At 36.3% G+C, this 18,291-nt stretch overlaps 1 protein-coding gene across 42 annotated transcripts in view; it reads left to right on the top strand.

Moving 5' to 3' along the window:
• The window catches only part of CLASP2 (cytoplasmic linker associated protein 2), a 234,298-nt gene that overhangs the window by 47,761 nt on the left and 168,246 nt on the right, over positions 1 to 18,291 (top strand). For 38 of the 42 annotated variants that reach the window (XM_032269320.1, XM_032269052.1, XM_032269259.1 and 35 more), the window contains exon 7: positions 4,540 to 4,610. In XM_032269320.1, the coding sequence (XP_032125211.1) occupies positions 4,540 to 4,610 (71 nt within the window). Of the gene's footprint in view, positions 1 to 4,539; positions 4,611 to 9,510; positions 10,003 to 18,291 lie in introns of those variants that run through there. The other 4 variants (XM_032269355.1, XM_032269345.1, XM_032269381.1 and 1 more) reach the window with 3 other exon arrangements.

Genomic DNA, 18,291 nt, shown 5'->3' with positions numbered 1-18,291 from the left:
TTTTTTTTTTTTTTTTTTAAGACAATCTCACTCTGTCACCCAGGCTGGAGTGCAGTGGCACGATCTCAGCTCACTGCAACCTCCACCTCCCAAGTTCAAGTGATTCTCCTGCCTCAGCCTCCCGAGTAGCTGGGATTATAGGCATGTACCGTGTACCACCACAACTGGCTATGTTTTGTATTTTCAGAACAGATGGGCTTTCACCATGTTGGCCAGGCTGGTCTTGAACCTTTGACCTCAAGTGATCTGCCTGCCTCCGCCTCCCAAAGTGCTGGGATTATAGGCGTGAGACACCGTACGTGGCTGAAATCAAATATCTTATAAGACACATATCTTGAATATATAAAAGGCTTTTTACAGCTCAGTAGTAAAAGGACAGATAACCCAATTTTAAAAACAGAGGAGAGATTTGAGTCTCTTTTAAAAGAATATACAAATGACAGTAGTGCATAACAAGGTGTTTAACACCATTTAACCACGAGGGATATAAGATCAAAACTATTATATGCCCCAGGATGACTAAAATAAAAAAATGATAGACAAATAGAAAATGATAGACAATAACAAGTATTGCGAATGTAGAGCAATTGGAACCCTCATACATTGCTGTTGGGAATGTAAAATGGTGCAGCAAGTTTGGAAAATAGTTTGTAATTCCTAAAATATCAAGCATAGGCCGGGCGTGGTGGCTCACACCTGTAATCCCAGCAATTTGGGAGGCCGAGGCAGGCGGATCACGAGGTCAAGAGATCGAGACCATCCTGGCCAACATAGTGAAACCCCATCTCTACTAAAATATTTAAAAAAAATTAGCTGGGCGTGGTGGTGTGTGTTTGTAGTCCCAGCTATGCTGAGGCAGAATTGCTTGAACCTGGGAGATGGAGGTTGCAGTGAGCCAAGATCGCGCTACCGCACTCCAGCCTGGTGCCTGGCGACAGAGCGAGACACTGTCTCAAAAAAAAAAAAAAAAAAAAAAGTCAAGCATAGAACTATCATATAACCTGGTAATTCCATTCCTAGCTATATATGCAAGTGATATGAAAACATATTCCTCACAAAAACCTACACACAGGTGTTCATAACAGCATTATTTATAATAGCCAAAAAATAGAGACACCCCACATCTAGGTATGTCCATTACTTGGTGAGTGGATAAACAAAATGTGGTAAATCCATACAATGAAATACTATTTGGTCATAACGGGGATGACTGACACATCATGCATCAACCTGGAAAACATTCATGAAAGAAGCCAGTCACAAAAGGCCACACATTGTGATTCCATTTATATGAAATGGCCAGATATGGCAACTCATAGGCTATATATAATCTTTAGAGAAAGGAAGTAGATTAGTGTTTGCCTAGGACTAGAGAGATCAGGGTAAATGAGGAATGATTGCTAATGTGTATGTGGTTATTTTTGGGGGTGATCGAAAATGTTCTGAAAGGGATTATTATTGTGGTTGCATAACTGCAGATATACTAAAAATCATTATATTGTACACTTTAAAGAGGTGAATTGTATGGTATCTGAATTCTATCTCAATAATGCTGTTATTTTAAAAAGATAAAGTCTGAGATACCTAACTGTCTCTTTCATGTTGTATTTGGGATTTATTATTCTTATTCTAAACTTTTAAGTCTGGACTTTGGTTAGAGTTGCTTTTCTAATTCTGTCCTCCTTACCCTATGAGTCATAACCTTCCTAATGCTTTACTGGCCTCTATCCTTATCCTAAGTCAGAACCTTCCTAGAGCTTTATAGATCTCCTAAATTGTGTTTATAATTTTTTGGATAATCCGGTCTGTTGTATTTTTCTTTCATTGAATTTCCTAATTTTTTCCCTTGAATTACTGAAAATAGCTTAGACTGTTCTCTCTGCTCTTAAATTGTTTATTTCTTCCTTTTTTCACCAAATTATAGGTACGGTAATCATCTATTATAATTATGTTTGTTTTTCTAAAATAAGTGTATAGAGTTTAATGGTGGGGTTGGAGGGATCCAGTGAGGACCACATAGAAAATTATACTGTGGGGGCCGGGCGCGGTGGCTCAAGCCTGTAATCCCAGCACTTTGGGAGGCCGAGGCGGGTGGATCACGAGGTCAAGAGATCGAGACCATCCTGGTCAACATGGTGAAACCCCGTCTCTACTAAAACTACGAAAAATTAGCTGGGCATGGTGGCGCGTGCCTGTAATCCCAGCTCCTCAGGAGGTTGAGGCAGGAGAATTGCCTGAACCCAGGAGGCGGAGGTTGCGGTGAGCCGAGATCGTGCCATTGCACTCCAGCCTGGGTAACAAGAGCGAAACTCCGTCTCAAAAAAAAAAAAAAAAAAAAAAAAAATTATACTGTGTTTGTTGTTTTGTTTGCATTAAAGATAAGAAGTTATGAATTTATCCTTTATAAAATTTTGAGCAGGTGACTAAAATATTTTTAATAAATAAAAAAAGTCAGATGTTAATTTTATTGAAAGTTGGTAAAGTGGGAAGCATTAGAAGGAAAGAGAGACTGAGAAGAGAGAGTAGAACAATCATAGGAGGAGTATATGGAGTAACTGGAGAGCTGGCAGCAAGGTGAATGCTGTGAGGTAATTTGTGTGCTGTAAGGTAATGCTGTGTGTCTTTCTTAGCCCAATCCAGTCCCAAAAGACCTTTGGGTGATACTTCTACTCTGACCCCTTTTTTCTTCCTTTCCCTTCCCCTCCTCTCTCCCATATTCTTATTATATTTGCCTACTATTTCATTTGACCCCTCTTCCGCTAAAGCTGCTTACATCTCCATTCCTGTCTCCATGTATTATCTGCCTTACCTTAATTCCTTGCCAACCCGCTTCTCTTTCCAAGCTTTCTGTCCTGAATTTTCTACTGCTGTTCTCCTGATCTATAGCTGAGTGTTATGCCCCTTCATGTCTTGTTCTGCTTTTTTTCAAACAACTCTCTCCTAAATCCTCTCTCTCTCTCTTTTTTTTTTTTTTTGAGACAATCTCGCTCTGTCACCCAGACCGGAGTATGCACTGGTAGGATCTAGGCTTACTGCAACTTCTACCTCCCAGTTTCAAGCAATTCTTGTGCCTCAGCCTCCCTAGTAGCTGGGACTACAAGTGTGTGCCACATGCCTGGCTGATTTTTGTATTTCTGTATTTTTAGTAGGGATGTGTGTTTTGCCATGTCGGCCAGGCTGGTCTTGAATTCCTGAGCGCAGGTGATCTGCCCTGCTCGGCCTCTCAAAGTGCTGGGATTATAGGCATGAGCCTCCGAACCTGGCCTCCTTTCTGAGGTTCCAGCTTCTAATTCTAGTGCTTCCTTCTATCTCATGTCCGCCTCTTATCTCTGGGCAACCTGCTTGGTGTGTGTCCAACCCTCCAGAAAATACTGCTCTGTAGGATAAAGGGACCTGTGTCTTCGAACTGAAATGCTTTCAGATACGTAAATAGTTGTATTTGTTGAATTTATTGGAAGTAGGAGGTGATGTTAAGGTTTAGAAATCCTATTATAATTAATTCTTCTGAGATTTCAAATTTAAAAAAGCATTTAGTTCTTACTAAAATAAGCCAATGATTTATTTCAAAAAGTATCTATATCTTTAATTTACTGGTAAGAAATGACCGCCATGAGGACCAAGGCTTAAGTAAGGTTTTAGAAAACGAAATTGTGATAGATATGTATTTATAAGTCATAGGAGAACATTTGGCAACTAAAGGCAGCATGACAGTTGACCCTCCTCCCTTTCCCAATTCTCTAAGTTACGAATTTAAGAATGAATCATAGCACAATATATTGGAAAGGGAAAGAAAAACTAAAAAAAAAGTGCCGTCAGCCTGATCCCATTTCACTCTGAAGAAAATTTTTATATGAATAGAAAAGTATCAGAAGGGATACAGTTAATAAATATGTTCTCTGATTGATAGAAATGTGTTTTTTTGGTTCCTATTTATATTTCCTAATTTTCTTTTATAATGAATGTACATTACTTTCGTAATAAACACATTTTTAACTAAGAAAAGTGATAGCAGTAAGTATAGAAAGTGTAAGTATCCTGAATATAAAATTAGAAGCGCCAGTGGAATTGGTTTTGTATGAAAATAGTCATGTTAACAGGGACAGCATCAGACTATCAGTGATATGAGCTGTCTTTTTAGTTTTTGATGTTTTATATTTAATTGTTTTTATGTTTGCCTTAAGTTACTTTGGCATGACTTTTATGTGCCTTTAAAAGATGCCTTGGTGACTGAGTACACTTATGAGGTTGGAACTAGAATATTTTTGATAGATTTGGAGAAATGATTTTATGATGAATGATGAGAAATTGCTTTGTGTAAAAATTGTTTTTTCACCTGCAAGTATGTAGAATCCTACCTATATTTGACTTCTTTCAACTGAAGAGATATGGGTTTTGTGTCTTCTTTTAGTAAGTGAGTTAATTGTGAAAGAGAGTTGTATAGAAAAGTAGCTGAATCCCTACAATTGTTTTTTCTAAGGGAATGGTGAAGGAAATCTATATGTAAAAAAAAATCAAACACAATTTATTCTTTATTCCCAGATTAGAAATGATATTTGCCAAATTTGATGAAGTGCAAAGTTCAGGCGGTATGATTTTGAGTGTCTGCAAAGGTAAGAGTAATTAAGCTCTCAAACACTTCTAAGAATATTTAGCAAAATTTTAGGAACTAAAATGTGTTTTCAGGTCAACGATTATATCACTGATTCAAAAGAGTTGATTTTGTGGCTTGAAAACTTAGTTGAGATATAATAACAAAATATTTACATCCTGCTGATAATTATCCTTTGATTCTTTTGGTGTGAGTGAAAATGTAATAGTGGGTCAATTGTGTAACATGATGGTGCTCTTTTTTTTGGTGATACTGCCTTATTTTTTGTGTCTTCTGGGTCGAGGTATGATGATCCTCTTGCCTTCCATTTTCTATGCATAAAATGCATTTTTATACCTAAAATAATTGCTTTGCTTAGTTGTCTTTAATAGAAATTGTGGGGTTGATGGGTTCTATTATATCTGTGTGCAGACTATCATGGATGGTAATGATGAAGAAGCTCATACACAGGAACTTGACTAGCATAAATTGCCTTGGGCTTCTTAAGTAAAATGAGACCAAGCTGGACTTTAGGGAGGTTTGGAGTTAATATCTGGTACTTACTTGATTTTTGTGGTTCCTCTCCTTTTTGTGAAGTTGATAAATTATGTTTAGCTTTGTTGGGTAGCGTTTACCTACACTTGAGACTTTAAATATTAGTTAGCCATATATGTAAAGAATATATTTCCAAAGATAGTATCGGTGGTTTTTCCACCTAGTAAAGTAGCTTCATATTAAAGAGAGTGTGGTTAACTTAGTAATATAAATAATGTTGAAGTAAAAATTTAGTGTGTGAATTTATAGTCAAATAATAGGAAAACTAGTTACTAATATAATTTAGTTACTGTTCTTTGGGTTAAACCAAGACAATGATTTGTTGCAGGACGTCAGATGGAATAAGTGAGCGTTAGAAAGATTTTGTTTATACACATCTAAACTTAGTTCCAGAAGCATAAATTGACTTCAGTGCTACCAGTCCTTACCTTGAATGCCAGAAGTTTCTCACTTCTCTCCTCTGAATAGAAAGTGTCTTAAGTACCTCCTCCTTATTTTTCTAGCAGTTACCTCTGTCGATTTCTATAGAAATCAGAAACAGTAGGAAGAGATTTGCTATACACAAGATCCCTGAACTTGCGTGTTTTCATAACATGATCATTTGTGTATTTCAGACTAAGTGGTTACAACTCTAAGGAAAAAAAGTAGAATACTTGTAAAATCTAAGGTATTCATTGTTTGTGTATGGTTTATTTCGAAAGCACTGTTATTCTTGTATTTTGTGGCATTATTTCTGTTAGCTTCAAAACAGAGTTTTGTTTGTTTTTGAGATGCAGTCTCGCTCTGTCGCCAGGCTGGAGTACAGTGGTGCAACTCGGCTCTCTGCAACCTCCGCCTCCCGAATTCAAGCGATTCTCCTGTCTCAGCCTCTCGAGTAACTGAGACTACAAGCGTGTGCTACTACGCCCAGCTAATTTTTTGTATTTTAAGCAGAGACGGGGTTTCACCATGTTGGCCAGGATGGTCCCCATCTCTTGACCTTATGATCTGCCCACCTTAGCCTCCCAAAGTGCTGGGATTACAGGTGTGAGCCACTGCGCCCGGCCCAAGCTTTTTTATTTCTTATTCTTTAGTTCCCATTCCTTTATCACTCAATAAACAGAGGTTTGGAGTTAGTCTCTGGCATTTACTTTTTTTGAAGAAGACTTCAAAGATTGTTTGCATTGACAATTACAGTCTGAATATTGCAAGTATGGTCAAATGTGAAAGTTAAAGTCTATATTGGTTATAATGTTTTTGATGATAATATTATGCTGTCATTGAAAAAAAATCCTTAATGAAGTAATTAACAAGAGAGGATGCTAGAAGAAGGAAACCTGTTTATCATGTTGGCAAATCCTAGGGCCCAGGTCTCCTCTTCCCTGTTTTTATTCTCTCTTAGTGATCTAACCCTACTCAAATGCTTTAAATGATAACTCTTTGCTAATGATTCCCAGTGTGTAGTTCTAGCCATTATTCATCTCTTTTTTGGGTTAGATCTAGACTTGGTATCCTGTGGCCTTGATGACATTCCTATTTGGCTGCCTAACAGGCGTTTCAGGCTTACTGTATCCAAAAATGAAACCCTGTTGTCTCTTCTTGCCCCTCAGATCTGTTCCTTCTCCAGTCTTAGCCATTTTAGTCAGTGGCACCATCATCAGCTCAAGCTGGAAACCTAACTTGATTTCGTATTCTAACTGATCAAATACTTCTACTTCTGAAATACTAACATATCCCAAATTTGCTTATTTTTTTTGTCTCTACTGCTAATATCCTACCGTAAATCTCCTTTAGCTTTTACCTGAAGTACTTCAATAGACTTCTGTTCCACGTTTGCCCCCAGGAATAAATTTGCTACTCAGAAATCATACGAATCTTCTTAAAGTGTAAATTAGATCATGTCACAGCAGGAAAAAGATAATGAAATTTCTCCCCTTAAGGATCCTATAATCTAGTGATGGAAATAGATCATAAACAAGTAAACAAATGAATATACAATGTAGTTACAGTTGATAGAGAAGCAAATATAACTACTCCTTGTTTAATGAATTTAAATTATTCCTAAATACCCTGCTGCCAAGTGAAAGACCATTAGATGAAAAAATTATTTTCACCAGTATTAATGAGAAAAATTATGGTGTGTTTCATCCCAGCCCGTGATACTGGAGTAGTTTTCCCAGGTGGAAAAATATGTCAATTAAATACTGAAAACAAATTTTTGTAAGTAACAATTTAAAGGCACATTGTACATAAACTAATATCATGGAGTTTAATTCAGCTTCTTTATTTCTGGACAATTTTTCCCCACAAAATTTTCAGGCCTTTGTTGATTCATTTTTATTGCACATTAAAACTAAAACTATAAATAAAGTTATAGAAACATGAAAACATCTTATGACAGGGTAAAGGCTGAACATGAAATCTTGTGAAAATAGTTTATGCATACAAAGAGCTATTGAAGATACCATCTTTTCTCTCCCTCACTTGGTGTATTTATGCAAAAAAGATTGTTTTGGGTCTATCCAAACATGGCACACAATTCAGATTTGTTCCACTTGATATTCTGTGACCAGAAACTATTATGGTAAATAAGATTTTTTAGTGTGTCTTTACCTTAAATCATAATAGTGAGACATCACACATCTTACAGCCTATTGTTTTGTGTTGAAAAAAATTATTTTACTAAATACAAGAACCCAAAAGATTCGTTATAAAGGTGGTATAACTTTTTTAGAGCTAAAAGTCATCTGAACAGCCATTAAGTTAGGTAAATAGAGTATTGAGATGGTAAATAACTCAGTGATGTCATTTTAGATAGAACAGTGGGACGGGCGTCTTTAAGAGGTGACGTATTTGAATTGAGACCTGATAAATGAGAATGAGCCAGTCATGGGATAAATGGTTGGTAAACACTTTGGGCAGAGAAAATTGTGACCATAAAAACCCAAAGGTAGAAAAGGACTTGTATTTTTGAAGAACAGAAGGGAGTACAAGGCTGCCTGGAGCCCATTGAGGCTGGTCGTGGGTTGGAGGGAAGAACCAGTGTGAGAGATAATTGGATAAGTTGAGTAGGAACCATAGCATCGGGGCCTTGTCCCCCATAGGAGGAGTTTTGATGGACTTCTAGGAGTAGGAAATCTCTAAAGAGTTTTAGGCTAGAGAGAAATAAGATAAGTCGGAAAGACATTGCCTTTTACATTTATTGTTCAGAGAAATAGTCTCTTTATTCTTCCTCTTCCCTCCTGCATGTTCAAATGCATAACTTTTACATCTCATACTTTTGTCTCTGATTTTTTTTCATATTTGCCATTTCTATACTCTTTTAAGTTCTGATTGGATTATTTGACATGATTTTCTAAAGCCCTAGTTCAGAACATTAAGTAAATTCTATCAGAGATTTGAGCATATCATTTAGTTGAAATAGTGAGAACACATCATTTTTTCCTCTTGCTGGTGTTTTGAACTCGTTATATTACAAAAGTACATGAGGCAGAGTCCTTAAGTGCAGTAGAATTAATTAATTCTGCTATTAGAAGAAAACTGGATTTAAAATTTGTCAGATCGTGACTAGAAGGAGGGAACACCAGCCCTTTTAAAAAGAAAAGACTATAAGTTGGAGGCCCCCTGTGATTATAGCAGGCTCTGGTGTCGTTATGGAGCTTTCTAGACAATCTCCTGCGCAAACCAAGGATGTAAACACTAAGAGGGTTGGTGGTTGTTAACTGCAAATCTTCTCTTTCACTGTGAAAAAACTATGCATAATTCTTATTTGTTGAGTGTGTGTGTAGCACCTAATGCAGTCTTGCCCATGCAATCATTGTACGTAAAGTATTTTTTGGTTTCTCTGAAACAGTTGCTAGGAAAAGAATTGTCTATGGAGGCTGGCAATAAAATAAAGCCTGGAAATTAGGCTTTGAAATTACCTTAATATTTGGCTTCTATGAGTCAATAAGATAACTTCCAGTCCAGCTTTATATATTTTTATAACATACCCTTTGGTGAAAAGCAAGAAGCTCTTTTCTTTGGTTGATTTTTAAAATGTATCTGTTTGTGACCATGAGCCCCAGGGCCTTCTCAGAGCTTGACAATGTGCTGATGGTTGTGCAGCTTGGATAGCGGGTGCTCTGCGCCCCTGCAGCTGCGCACTGGCTAGGTTCTGTCTCCACCAGAAGCAAGCTTTGTTCCGTGTGGCCCTGCTGTCCACACACAGAGCAGCCTTTGATGGGCTGCCTTTGACGTGATTTGTTTACGGCAGCCAGAAATGCTTCCTGCATAATGAGAGCAGTTAATCATGGAAACTGGGCTATTCCTGTTTGTGCACTTCTAGCAATCTTCTGTTGTAAATATTAAAAGGTAACGACAAAAGGATGAAAACCTTTTTAAAAAGGCGCAAATCAGTTAATCCATCAGATCATGTGATTGCTACTGATTACATGGATATCTTTAGGGAAGCAGAAAATGATTGCTGAACACATGCCTTGTGTTTTGATGATTGCATTAAAAGTCCCCCAGCGGGATGGCATTTATTGGCTCCCAGAGCTTTTCTTAGATTAAATTTCAGGCAGCTAGTACAAGGAGAAACATCATAACCTGTATCCAACAGCATATGTGCAGCTAAAGAATAATCTTGATCAAGTCCTTCTAGGCTCTGCTAAATAAACGAGGGTTTTCAGCAAGACCCCAGACTTTTATTTTGAAGTGGAGTAGCAGCTGTTGGCTATTGCGGTGCAGAGCTGCAGCGAGGCCTGGGTCACACAGTGCTCCCGGTGGCTGCAGGCCGAGCCCAGTGGCGCAGGCACTGAGCTGCACTTATTTGCTGTGCTATTTGACCTTTTGGTTTCAGAGAGCTCCCTGGACCATCTGAATGGCTATGGGAGATGGTGAGTAAGATTTATTTTTCTTCTTTTGCTTGTGTTATACACTTCCTTTTAAGGTGACGATCATTTGCTGTGTAAGAAATATATTTCTCCCTAAAGAATGAAGGACACTTGTGTGTTTGTGTGTACACTTGTGTGTGCATTTGTGCATGTGTGTGCATGTCATTTGACATCTTTTTTCACTTGATGTGTCTGTGTGGGATCTGGCAAGCATAAGGTGACAATTTACCTTGCAACCCAAGCAAGCCCCAGTCTCGGTGGTAGATACGAAGGGATATTGGGAGAAACGTAGAATATATGCAAAAGATTAGAGGAAGAACATTGCCTTTGGAGGAATGACAGATTTTGGCAGGGAGATTTGACTAGCCAGCTTGATATCTTTCTTGTTGTATTTGACACAAGTAGAATTCTGTGGAAATAAAATATTTAAAGAGGCAAAATGGCTTGCCATGGGCACTGTTTTAATTCATATGATAGTTAATTGTCAGTGTCCTAGTAAACAATTTTCTAGAAAATATTTAGCCTTTTAAGATTATACACAGGGTCTAATTTGATTAAAAATTGATTTTGCCAGTGTTTTAGCTTGGTAAGGATCATTTTTAAAACACATTATTTCTGTAATGCCTAGTAGTTCTCCAAAGCACTTTCATATACTTAATATATTTTAACTCCTCAGCTATGAATAACTCTGTGAAGTGTTCAGAGTATTTTGCTATTTCCATCTTACAGATTGGGAAACTGAGACTTGCTGGGATGATATGTCCCAGATCCAGGCACAGAAAGCAAGCCAGAACCAAATCTAGAGTCACAAATGTGCATTTGGTATTTTCTATTATAACACTTAATATTTGAGCTTTTCTTTTTTTCATTACACCTTTTTTTGTTACGAGGCCTAGAGGAATACTTTATAATGACATCAACATCACAGATATGTATGAAGGGAAATCTGAGGTTTCTCAAAAATGTTTTAAGTGTTTTTTTGCTAGTTTCTTAAGGAAGACTGGTCCATATCTGGAGGTTTTAACTCTTAACAGTTTCAGCCTTCCTATGACTATGTATTTAGTGACCTCTTCTTTCTATGAAGTGATTCCCCGGGGGCTATGAGGAATAGCATACAAATTCATCAAAATGATGGTATTGGTGGACAGTCATTTAACCTATTACATACATTTAAATGGAAATCTGATAGAAAATTTGGCTGGCATATTGTTATGATTTATTCTAAGAATTTATGTAACTTTTATATGATCTTATGGAAATAATTGAGAAAATAATTTTTCAATACCAATTTTTAAAACAAAAGCAGGATTGACAAGTTCTCATATATTTAGGGGAATTCCTAAGTTTCTTCCTATTTAAAAAAAAAAAACAAAAAACACCTTAATTTGTAGATAAGTCTAAATGTTGCATTTGGTGTGGGCCATAACCAGATTTTATTTTCTTTCTTAAACATTTTAGGTTAAATGGTTATAGTTTTATATTTGCTTACATTTTCATTTTTCAAGTAATATATATAACAACATGTGGACTGTTTAGGAATTTTTTTTTTTTAAACTAACGACCTCTGACAAATATCAGAGGGTAACATTCCAGCTAATTCTCTTCTTTTAAAAAAACCTGCCTTCTTAAAAAATTTAAACAATAAAGATATGTCTATAGTAATAGGCTATCTTGGAATTTATATAGTTCTTAGCAGTTTGATATGTACTCCTCTGCATATTAGTCTTTATCACATCCAATGCACATACGCTGTACCAGAATCATGTAAACATACACAACATGAATGTATAAAACAAATGGATTACACTACCCCTACCTGATGTTTTTTATGTTTTATTTTAATTATGAACTTAATATACAAATGTCATTTCCTTTTCAAAATTCAAACAAGGAAGATAAAGCAAAAATCCCTTCAAAACTACCTCCAAGCCCTGATTCCAGGTATAAGCAGAGGAGAACACTTTTAATAATGTGGAACATGTCTTTTCCTACCTGTTACTGTGCCTTCACATGTATATTAAGTATCAAAGTATATGGTTTTGCTTTGACTGTGTTTACGTAAATGATACCATTCTGAATGTAATTTTGCCATTTGCTGTGTTTACTTAGTATGGCATTAAGAATTTTTTTAAAAAATAATATCATGTGTTATTCTGTATCATCTGTTTAAACTGTTGCATAGTATTCTATAATATGGACATATCATAACCATTTTGTCTTATATGGAAATTTATTTGCTATATATAATTTTTCTAAATAGTTCTGAAATAAGCATCTTCGTACAAACCACATGTGTTTGCGTGTACACATACATTTATATTTCTTAAAATAGTCTGGACATGGAATTTCTGAAACAAAGTTTTCATTCATTTTAGAATTGTTAGGTATAGGTAATTTTCTCCAAAAGAGGCTTTCCCTCCTATACCCCCACCAGTAGTGCCTGCTGTCCTACATTCTTTTCAGTTCTGGTTATTATTAAAATTTGCCTATCAGATGGTTGAAAAATATCTCACCCTTTATAAACATCTGTGCTTTCTGATAAGATTGATCATTTTCATATGTTTGGTTATTTATATTTCCTTTTCTGTAGATTGCCTTTCAGTATCCTTAGCCAAATTTTGGTTGTTTGACCAACAGATTAATAAGTTTTCACTTACTAATCCGTTATCTATTGAATATGTTATATAAGCTTAACTTAAAGACCATAGGAAAGATTTCATTAGCAGTTTTATTTCTAGGCAAACTTGGATTTGTGAAGCACTGTAATGACTTTCACTTAAGAATTGGGGGTGGGTTTGGAGGCTTTTCAGTTTAGTTGTCTTCACTCTTACCCATGAGTATTAAACCAAGCAGTCAGATAATCATGCAGTAGCTCTGGACAATCAAACCAGATAGAGTTAAAAACCTGTAGGATTATTATGTGGTGCTGAGCCCTGCAATCTGCCTCAAAAAGCGTGCAAGAGGAATTTGGCCTTTTGTTGTTATGCTGCAGAGTGGCTGGAAAGAAATAAGGTTTTGTTGTAAATAGAGTGTTTCTAAACTTTTAGCATTTCAACACGGTCTATTATTCAAAAAATGAGTCTTTAAAAATATATATACAAGTGATGATGTAACCATGGCTTTCTAGAGACCAGCCTTCTAGGACTATATCAAACTAATATATAACTTGGTTTACAATTGTTTATAGAACAATAGAAAGAAATTAATACTAAATATATCTCTCTTCTTCCATGTGGTTGAATATTCTTTGTGATATACTAGGATTGGGTAATTTAAATTAATGAAAGAAAGCAACCATTTGACTTACTGTCAAAAAGGCCAACTTTTCTTGTAGGAACATTGATAGAGGGAAAAGAAGTCTGTAAGGCAAAAAAGTACATTACAAGGGACAGAAGATTGGGCATTAGCAGTAGTAATACAGGCAGTTAGCAGCAAGCACAAAGGTTGAAAATAGACAATGACTAAAATAAAGCAACCCTATAGTACCCTCCTGCTGTAGCCATTGAATGGTGTTATACAACCATCCTGTGTTTTAGGTCTGTGGTAAGGGCATATAAGTGCATATACTGTACCTTTGAATAAATAATTATTCAAAATTTTTTATTATATAAATTACATATGTTAATTTTTAATAATTATTTATTAAAAATAAATACTGTACCCTTCTGAGGCAGTCTCATTTAACCCCCTGGCTGCAGGAGGTTGGGCATCAGTAGTAACATATCCTGAAACCTGATATTGCTAATGAACTTGAATCTTCAAGAAAAGGTTTATATGTTTTCTTTGTACATATAGAATAGTACAATTGATGTTCTTACAGCTGCAATAGTCAGTCTATAACTGTCTTGAAAATTTAAGTACTGGACATGGCTTGATTTTTGTAAAGATTCTAAATAAACCTGATTCTGAGCCTCATTTCTTAATTAGTTTGATATTATGGCTATTATGGCATGTGTCAATACCAAATAGTGGTTTAAATTGTGATTGTCTCTTTACTTCATTGAACTGTTCAAAGTCTTGAATTTTGAAAGGGCCCCTTTATATAAAAGGCTAAAAGTCTTAAAATATATTAACTACTAGTCAGTTATATTTACCTAGAAATTTCAGGATACTTTATCAAATATCTTAGCCTCTATTAAACTTTGTATAAAACTGACTATTTCTTATAAATAAATAATTAACTAAAGATTGTGCTGCTGACAATACTGCATCTTCATGTGAATATTAAAATATAGCCAATTGTCTTATTTTTTGAAGTGCTTGAATTTTTTATTTCTAATACTTTTGCTATATTTTTTCATTTTAGTTTAAATTGAAGATGTTTTACATTTTTACTATTTGATTCTTTTCTCTTTTATTAGCTTAGTTTTTTCTTACCTGATTGTTATTATTCAGATATTGAGCCTCCTGTGTTGATCCTCTGTCTTTATGTTTTGTCTTTGCTTTCAAGTTTTATGTCTTTCTCTTACTCTATATTCTGAGAGATATCCTTGACTTTCTCACCCATTCCTTCTATTAAGTTTTAACTTTGACAAACAAAAGTTAAATGTGTCCAAGAACTTACTTTTTTTTTTTTGAGTGGTTCCATTTTCAAAAAATTGTGTTTGTGTGTGTGTGTGCGCTCACGCAGACTGTGTAAAATACTGTGCTCCCTGAATTGGGGATGGGAAAGAGTTTAATAAAACCATTCCATAGATTTTCAGTTGCTCCTTATACTCATCCCTGTACTTTCTGGCTTAGAAATAGTCACTTCTCTGTTATTCTGCAAGGTAGATCAATTCTCTACTGTTTTAGTGTCTGAGAATTCCAAATTGCAGCTTTGCTGTGGTGACATGGCGTTATTCTTCAGTAGCTGTTCTTTTCGTTTTTGACAGCTCAAGGCAAAGGGAATGTCCCTTCTTTTTATTTGCATCTTTTAAGAATTTGCTGTGATCTTTTAGATGCTGATTTCACATATTTCACCCTCATTTCATTTTCTTTGCCCTTTTGAGTTGTTTATTGGGATTCCATTGCAGGATTTTAAGCAAGGGAGTAAAGTGATTATAAAGTTATAATTTTTTAATGAAGCATTTCAAACATACCCAGAAATAGAGAGTATTTTAATGAACCTCCATTACACTCATCATCCAGTTTCAAGAAATTATCAGCTCATGACTAGTATTTATTTATCTATATCCCTACCCCATCTTCTTCCATCTCTGTTATCCTGCTGGACTAAGATGTGTGTGTATGTGCACATAATACTCATCACATATATCAAATAAAGTGTCTTTTAGAAAGACAGTTACAATACCATTGTCACACCTAAAAGTTTAACCCATAGTGTCAAATAATGTATTCACATTTTCTCAAGTGTTTTGTGAATATCTTTTTACAGTTTGTTTTAAATCAGTATTTGAAGAAGGTTCACCATTGCAATTGATTGGTATACTTCTTAAGGCTCTATTCATCTATAGGATTTATCTCACTTTTTCTCCTCTTGCCATTTATTTATTGAAGAAAAAAGTCTGTTAAATATTCTTCCTGCACACTAGAATTTTTTATTGCATCGTATGTTGCTTTTATATTTTTGCTTTTTAATGTTTCTGTATCTCCTATATTTGCTCAAAATTGAAAATTTTTCTAATGGTTTGATCAGAATCAAGTCTAATTTATTATAGTGGGGTTGGTACATATTTTCATGTGTGGTATTTTGGATTTCTTTCAGAAGGCGTATGCTGTCTGATTGTCTTTATTTGTGATGCAAATATTGAACAGTGTGTTTAGGTGTTATCAGCCTGATCCGTCCTTTACAGTTCCCCCCTCCCAGCCTTTCATTTAGTGATTTTGGCAGCCATTGATCCAAATTACTTTTTTAGAAGATTATATTGTCTACTTTGTGGTTTGGAAGGAAGTCAAATAAAGAAGCAAGGAGACCATTTAAGAGGCTGTGGTAGTAATATAGGCTGAGACAATACTGGTCTGGCTTTAGGTTAGGAGTGGCAGCAGAGGTAAAGAGAAATAGGTGGATCTAAGATGCAGCTTGGAATTATACACAGGAACTGTTGGTAGATATCTGTGTGGGTCAAAGGAAAACTTGAGGTGGGTTCCCACATTATGAACTTGAGCAGCTGAATAGACACTGATGTTATTTACTGGGATGGGGGAGAACTTAGGGAGATCAGTTTTGGATGATGTTGGTGTTTTGTATCTATATCAAATTAGATTGGTTTGGAGATACCCATGAGGGAGATATCTAGTAGGCAATTGGATATATAGGTCTGCAACTCAGAGATGGTCTAGGCTAGAGACAAACATTTGAGAGCTGTCAGCATACAGAAGGTATTTAAAACCATTGAGAATGAATGAGGTCATATAGAGAGTGGATAGTCTGGAGAAAAAGAGAATAGTCAACATTTAATTAATTGTAGGGTAGAGAAAGAACAGCCAGCAGAAGAGACTGAGCTGCTAGAGAGACCTGTGAGATTAGAGAAAAGCCAAGGAAAGCATCTCATTGCAAAAGTACAGTGTGGGAAGTATAGACAGCTAAAATTTGAGTTTTCTAAGGCATCTGTGGTACAATAGTTTATGGGGATTATTGTTTCCTAATCTCAGTTTGTAATTTGGCTGGGTATGTAAGAGCGTAAAACAGCTCACAAATCCCAAGTCTTGTTGTTCATTGTTTTAATTAGAATAAGGAAGGATACAGCTTCAAGAGAGAAGAGGAACTTTGGTATAATAAACTACTTAATGTGAAGTGAAGCATATTTTGTGCATGAAAATTCATGGTGTTGTGGATTCTTCTTACTGAATTGTTTGTTCCACTGAAGAAAATCCACACAAAATGAATTTTTTTCTGTGAGTTGTAGTAACATTTTGACTTGCTCCTTTATTTGCCATGTAATATGGAACAGTTTTTTATCTTTTATATGAATTGGAGAAGCAGAAGTTTTGGGTTTTGGAATACATGTACCCATAAAAGTTAAGTGGAGACCGGGTGTGGTGGCTCATGGCCTGTGATCCCAGCACTTTGGGAGGCCGAGGCAGGCAGATCACCTAAGGTCAGGAGTTTAAGACTATCTGGGCCAAAATGGTGAAACCTCATCTCTACTAAAAAGACAAAGTTAGCTGGGCTTGGTGGTACATGCCTCTTATCCCAGCTACTCAAGAGGCTTGAGACAACAGAATCTCTTGAACTTGGGAGGCAGAGGTTGCGGTGAGCCAAGATCATGCCATTCCACTCCAGCCTGGGGTACAACAGCAAAACTCTGTCTTAAAAAAAAAAAAAAGTGAGATAAAAGTTTAAAAAGCCATTTCATGGCTTTCCTGCAGTGAGAAAAAGAAAAAAAGAGACAAGATATGATGAATATAAATTCACAGACCCTTATCTGAAACCAGGACTGTTTGTGTTTTGGAATTCAGAATGTATCAGATTTTAGAAAATTAATAAGGTCATATGTACCCCATGCATTATGTAACAGTTCTTGCTGGGCCTGGGGCAGCACCCTATAATCAAGCACATTAATTTTTTTTTTTTTTCCTGAGACAGGATCTCGCTCTGTTGCTCAGGCTGAAGTGCAGTGCCGCAATCTCAGCTCACTGCAGCCTCCACCTCCTGGGTTTAAGGGATTCTCCTGCCTCAGCCTCCCAAGTAGCTGGGATAACAGGCGTGCACCACCATGCCTGGCTAAATTTTGTATTTTTTGTGGAGACGAGGTTTCACCATGTTGGCCAGACTGGTCTCAAACTGCTGGCCTCAAATGATCCACCTGCCTTGGCCTCCCAAAGTGCTGGGATTACAGACATGAGCCACCACGCCCAGCCATGTTTTTGGAATTAAATGTGTGTGAATTCGTACTGAGTAGAATAAATATAATAAATAGCCTCATAACAGTTCACATCATGTTTTGTCATAAACTGAGTTCAGATCAGTTTATGCCACCAAATGAGTTTAAAAGACAAAATAAAAGCTGGGTTTTCAGAGCTTTTTGACTTTCAGGCATGCATATATGTCATGGTGGGCCTATACTGTCTCAGTGCTTGCTGGGGACAGTTTCCAAGTGTTACATGAAGGCAACGAAAGGTAAAACCTTATTCTACTTGGTCTTCATTTTCCATCTTCTTTCTGCCTGTTTCTCCCCTTCTCCCTTCTTCCTCTAGTCTCTTCCCCTTCTTTTTCCTGCTCTATCTTTAATCTCTTCTTCCATCTACCTCCCCTTCCTCTCCATCTCTTCCATCTTTCTCTATTTCCTCCTCCTCCTCTGTTTGATCTCCTCCCTCTCCTGCCTCCACCATTTCCATCTTTTCCTCCTT

This window comes from Sapajus apella, unplaced genomic scaffold, assembly GCF_009761245.1.
Source record: "Sapajus apella isolate SASKATOON/1434 unplaced genomic scaffold, GSC_monkey_1.0 scaffold4, whole genome shotgun sequence".
NCBI classification, from domain to species: Eukaryota; Metazoa; Chordata; class Mammalia; order Primates; family Cebidae; genus Sapajus; species Sapajus apella.
This window is presented reverse-complemented; position numbering and strand designations above follow the sequence as displayed.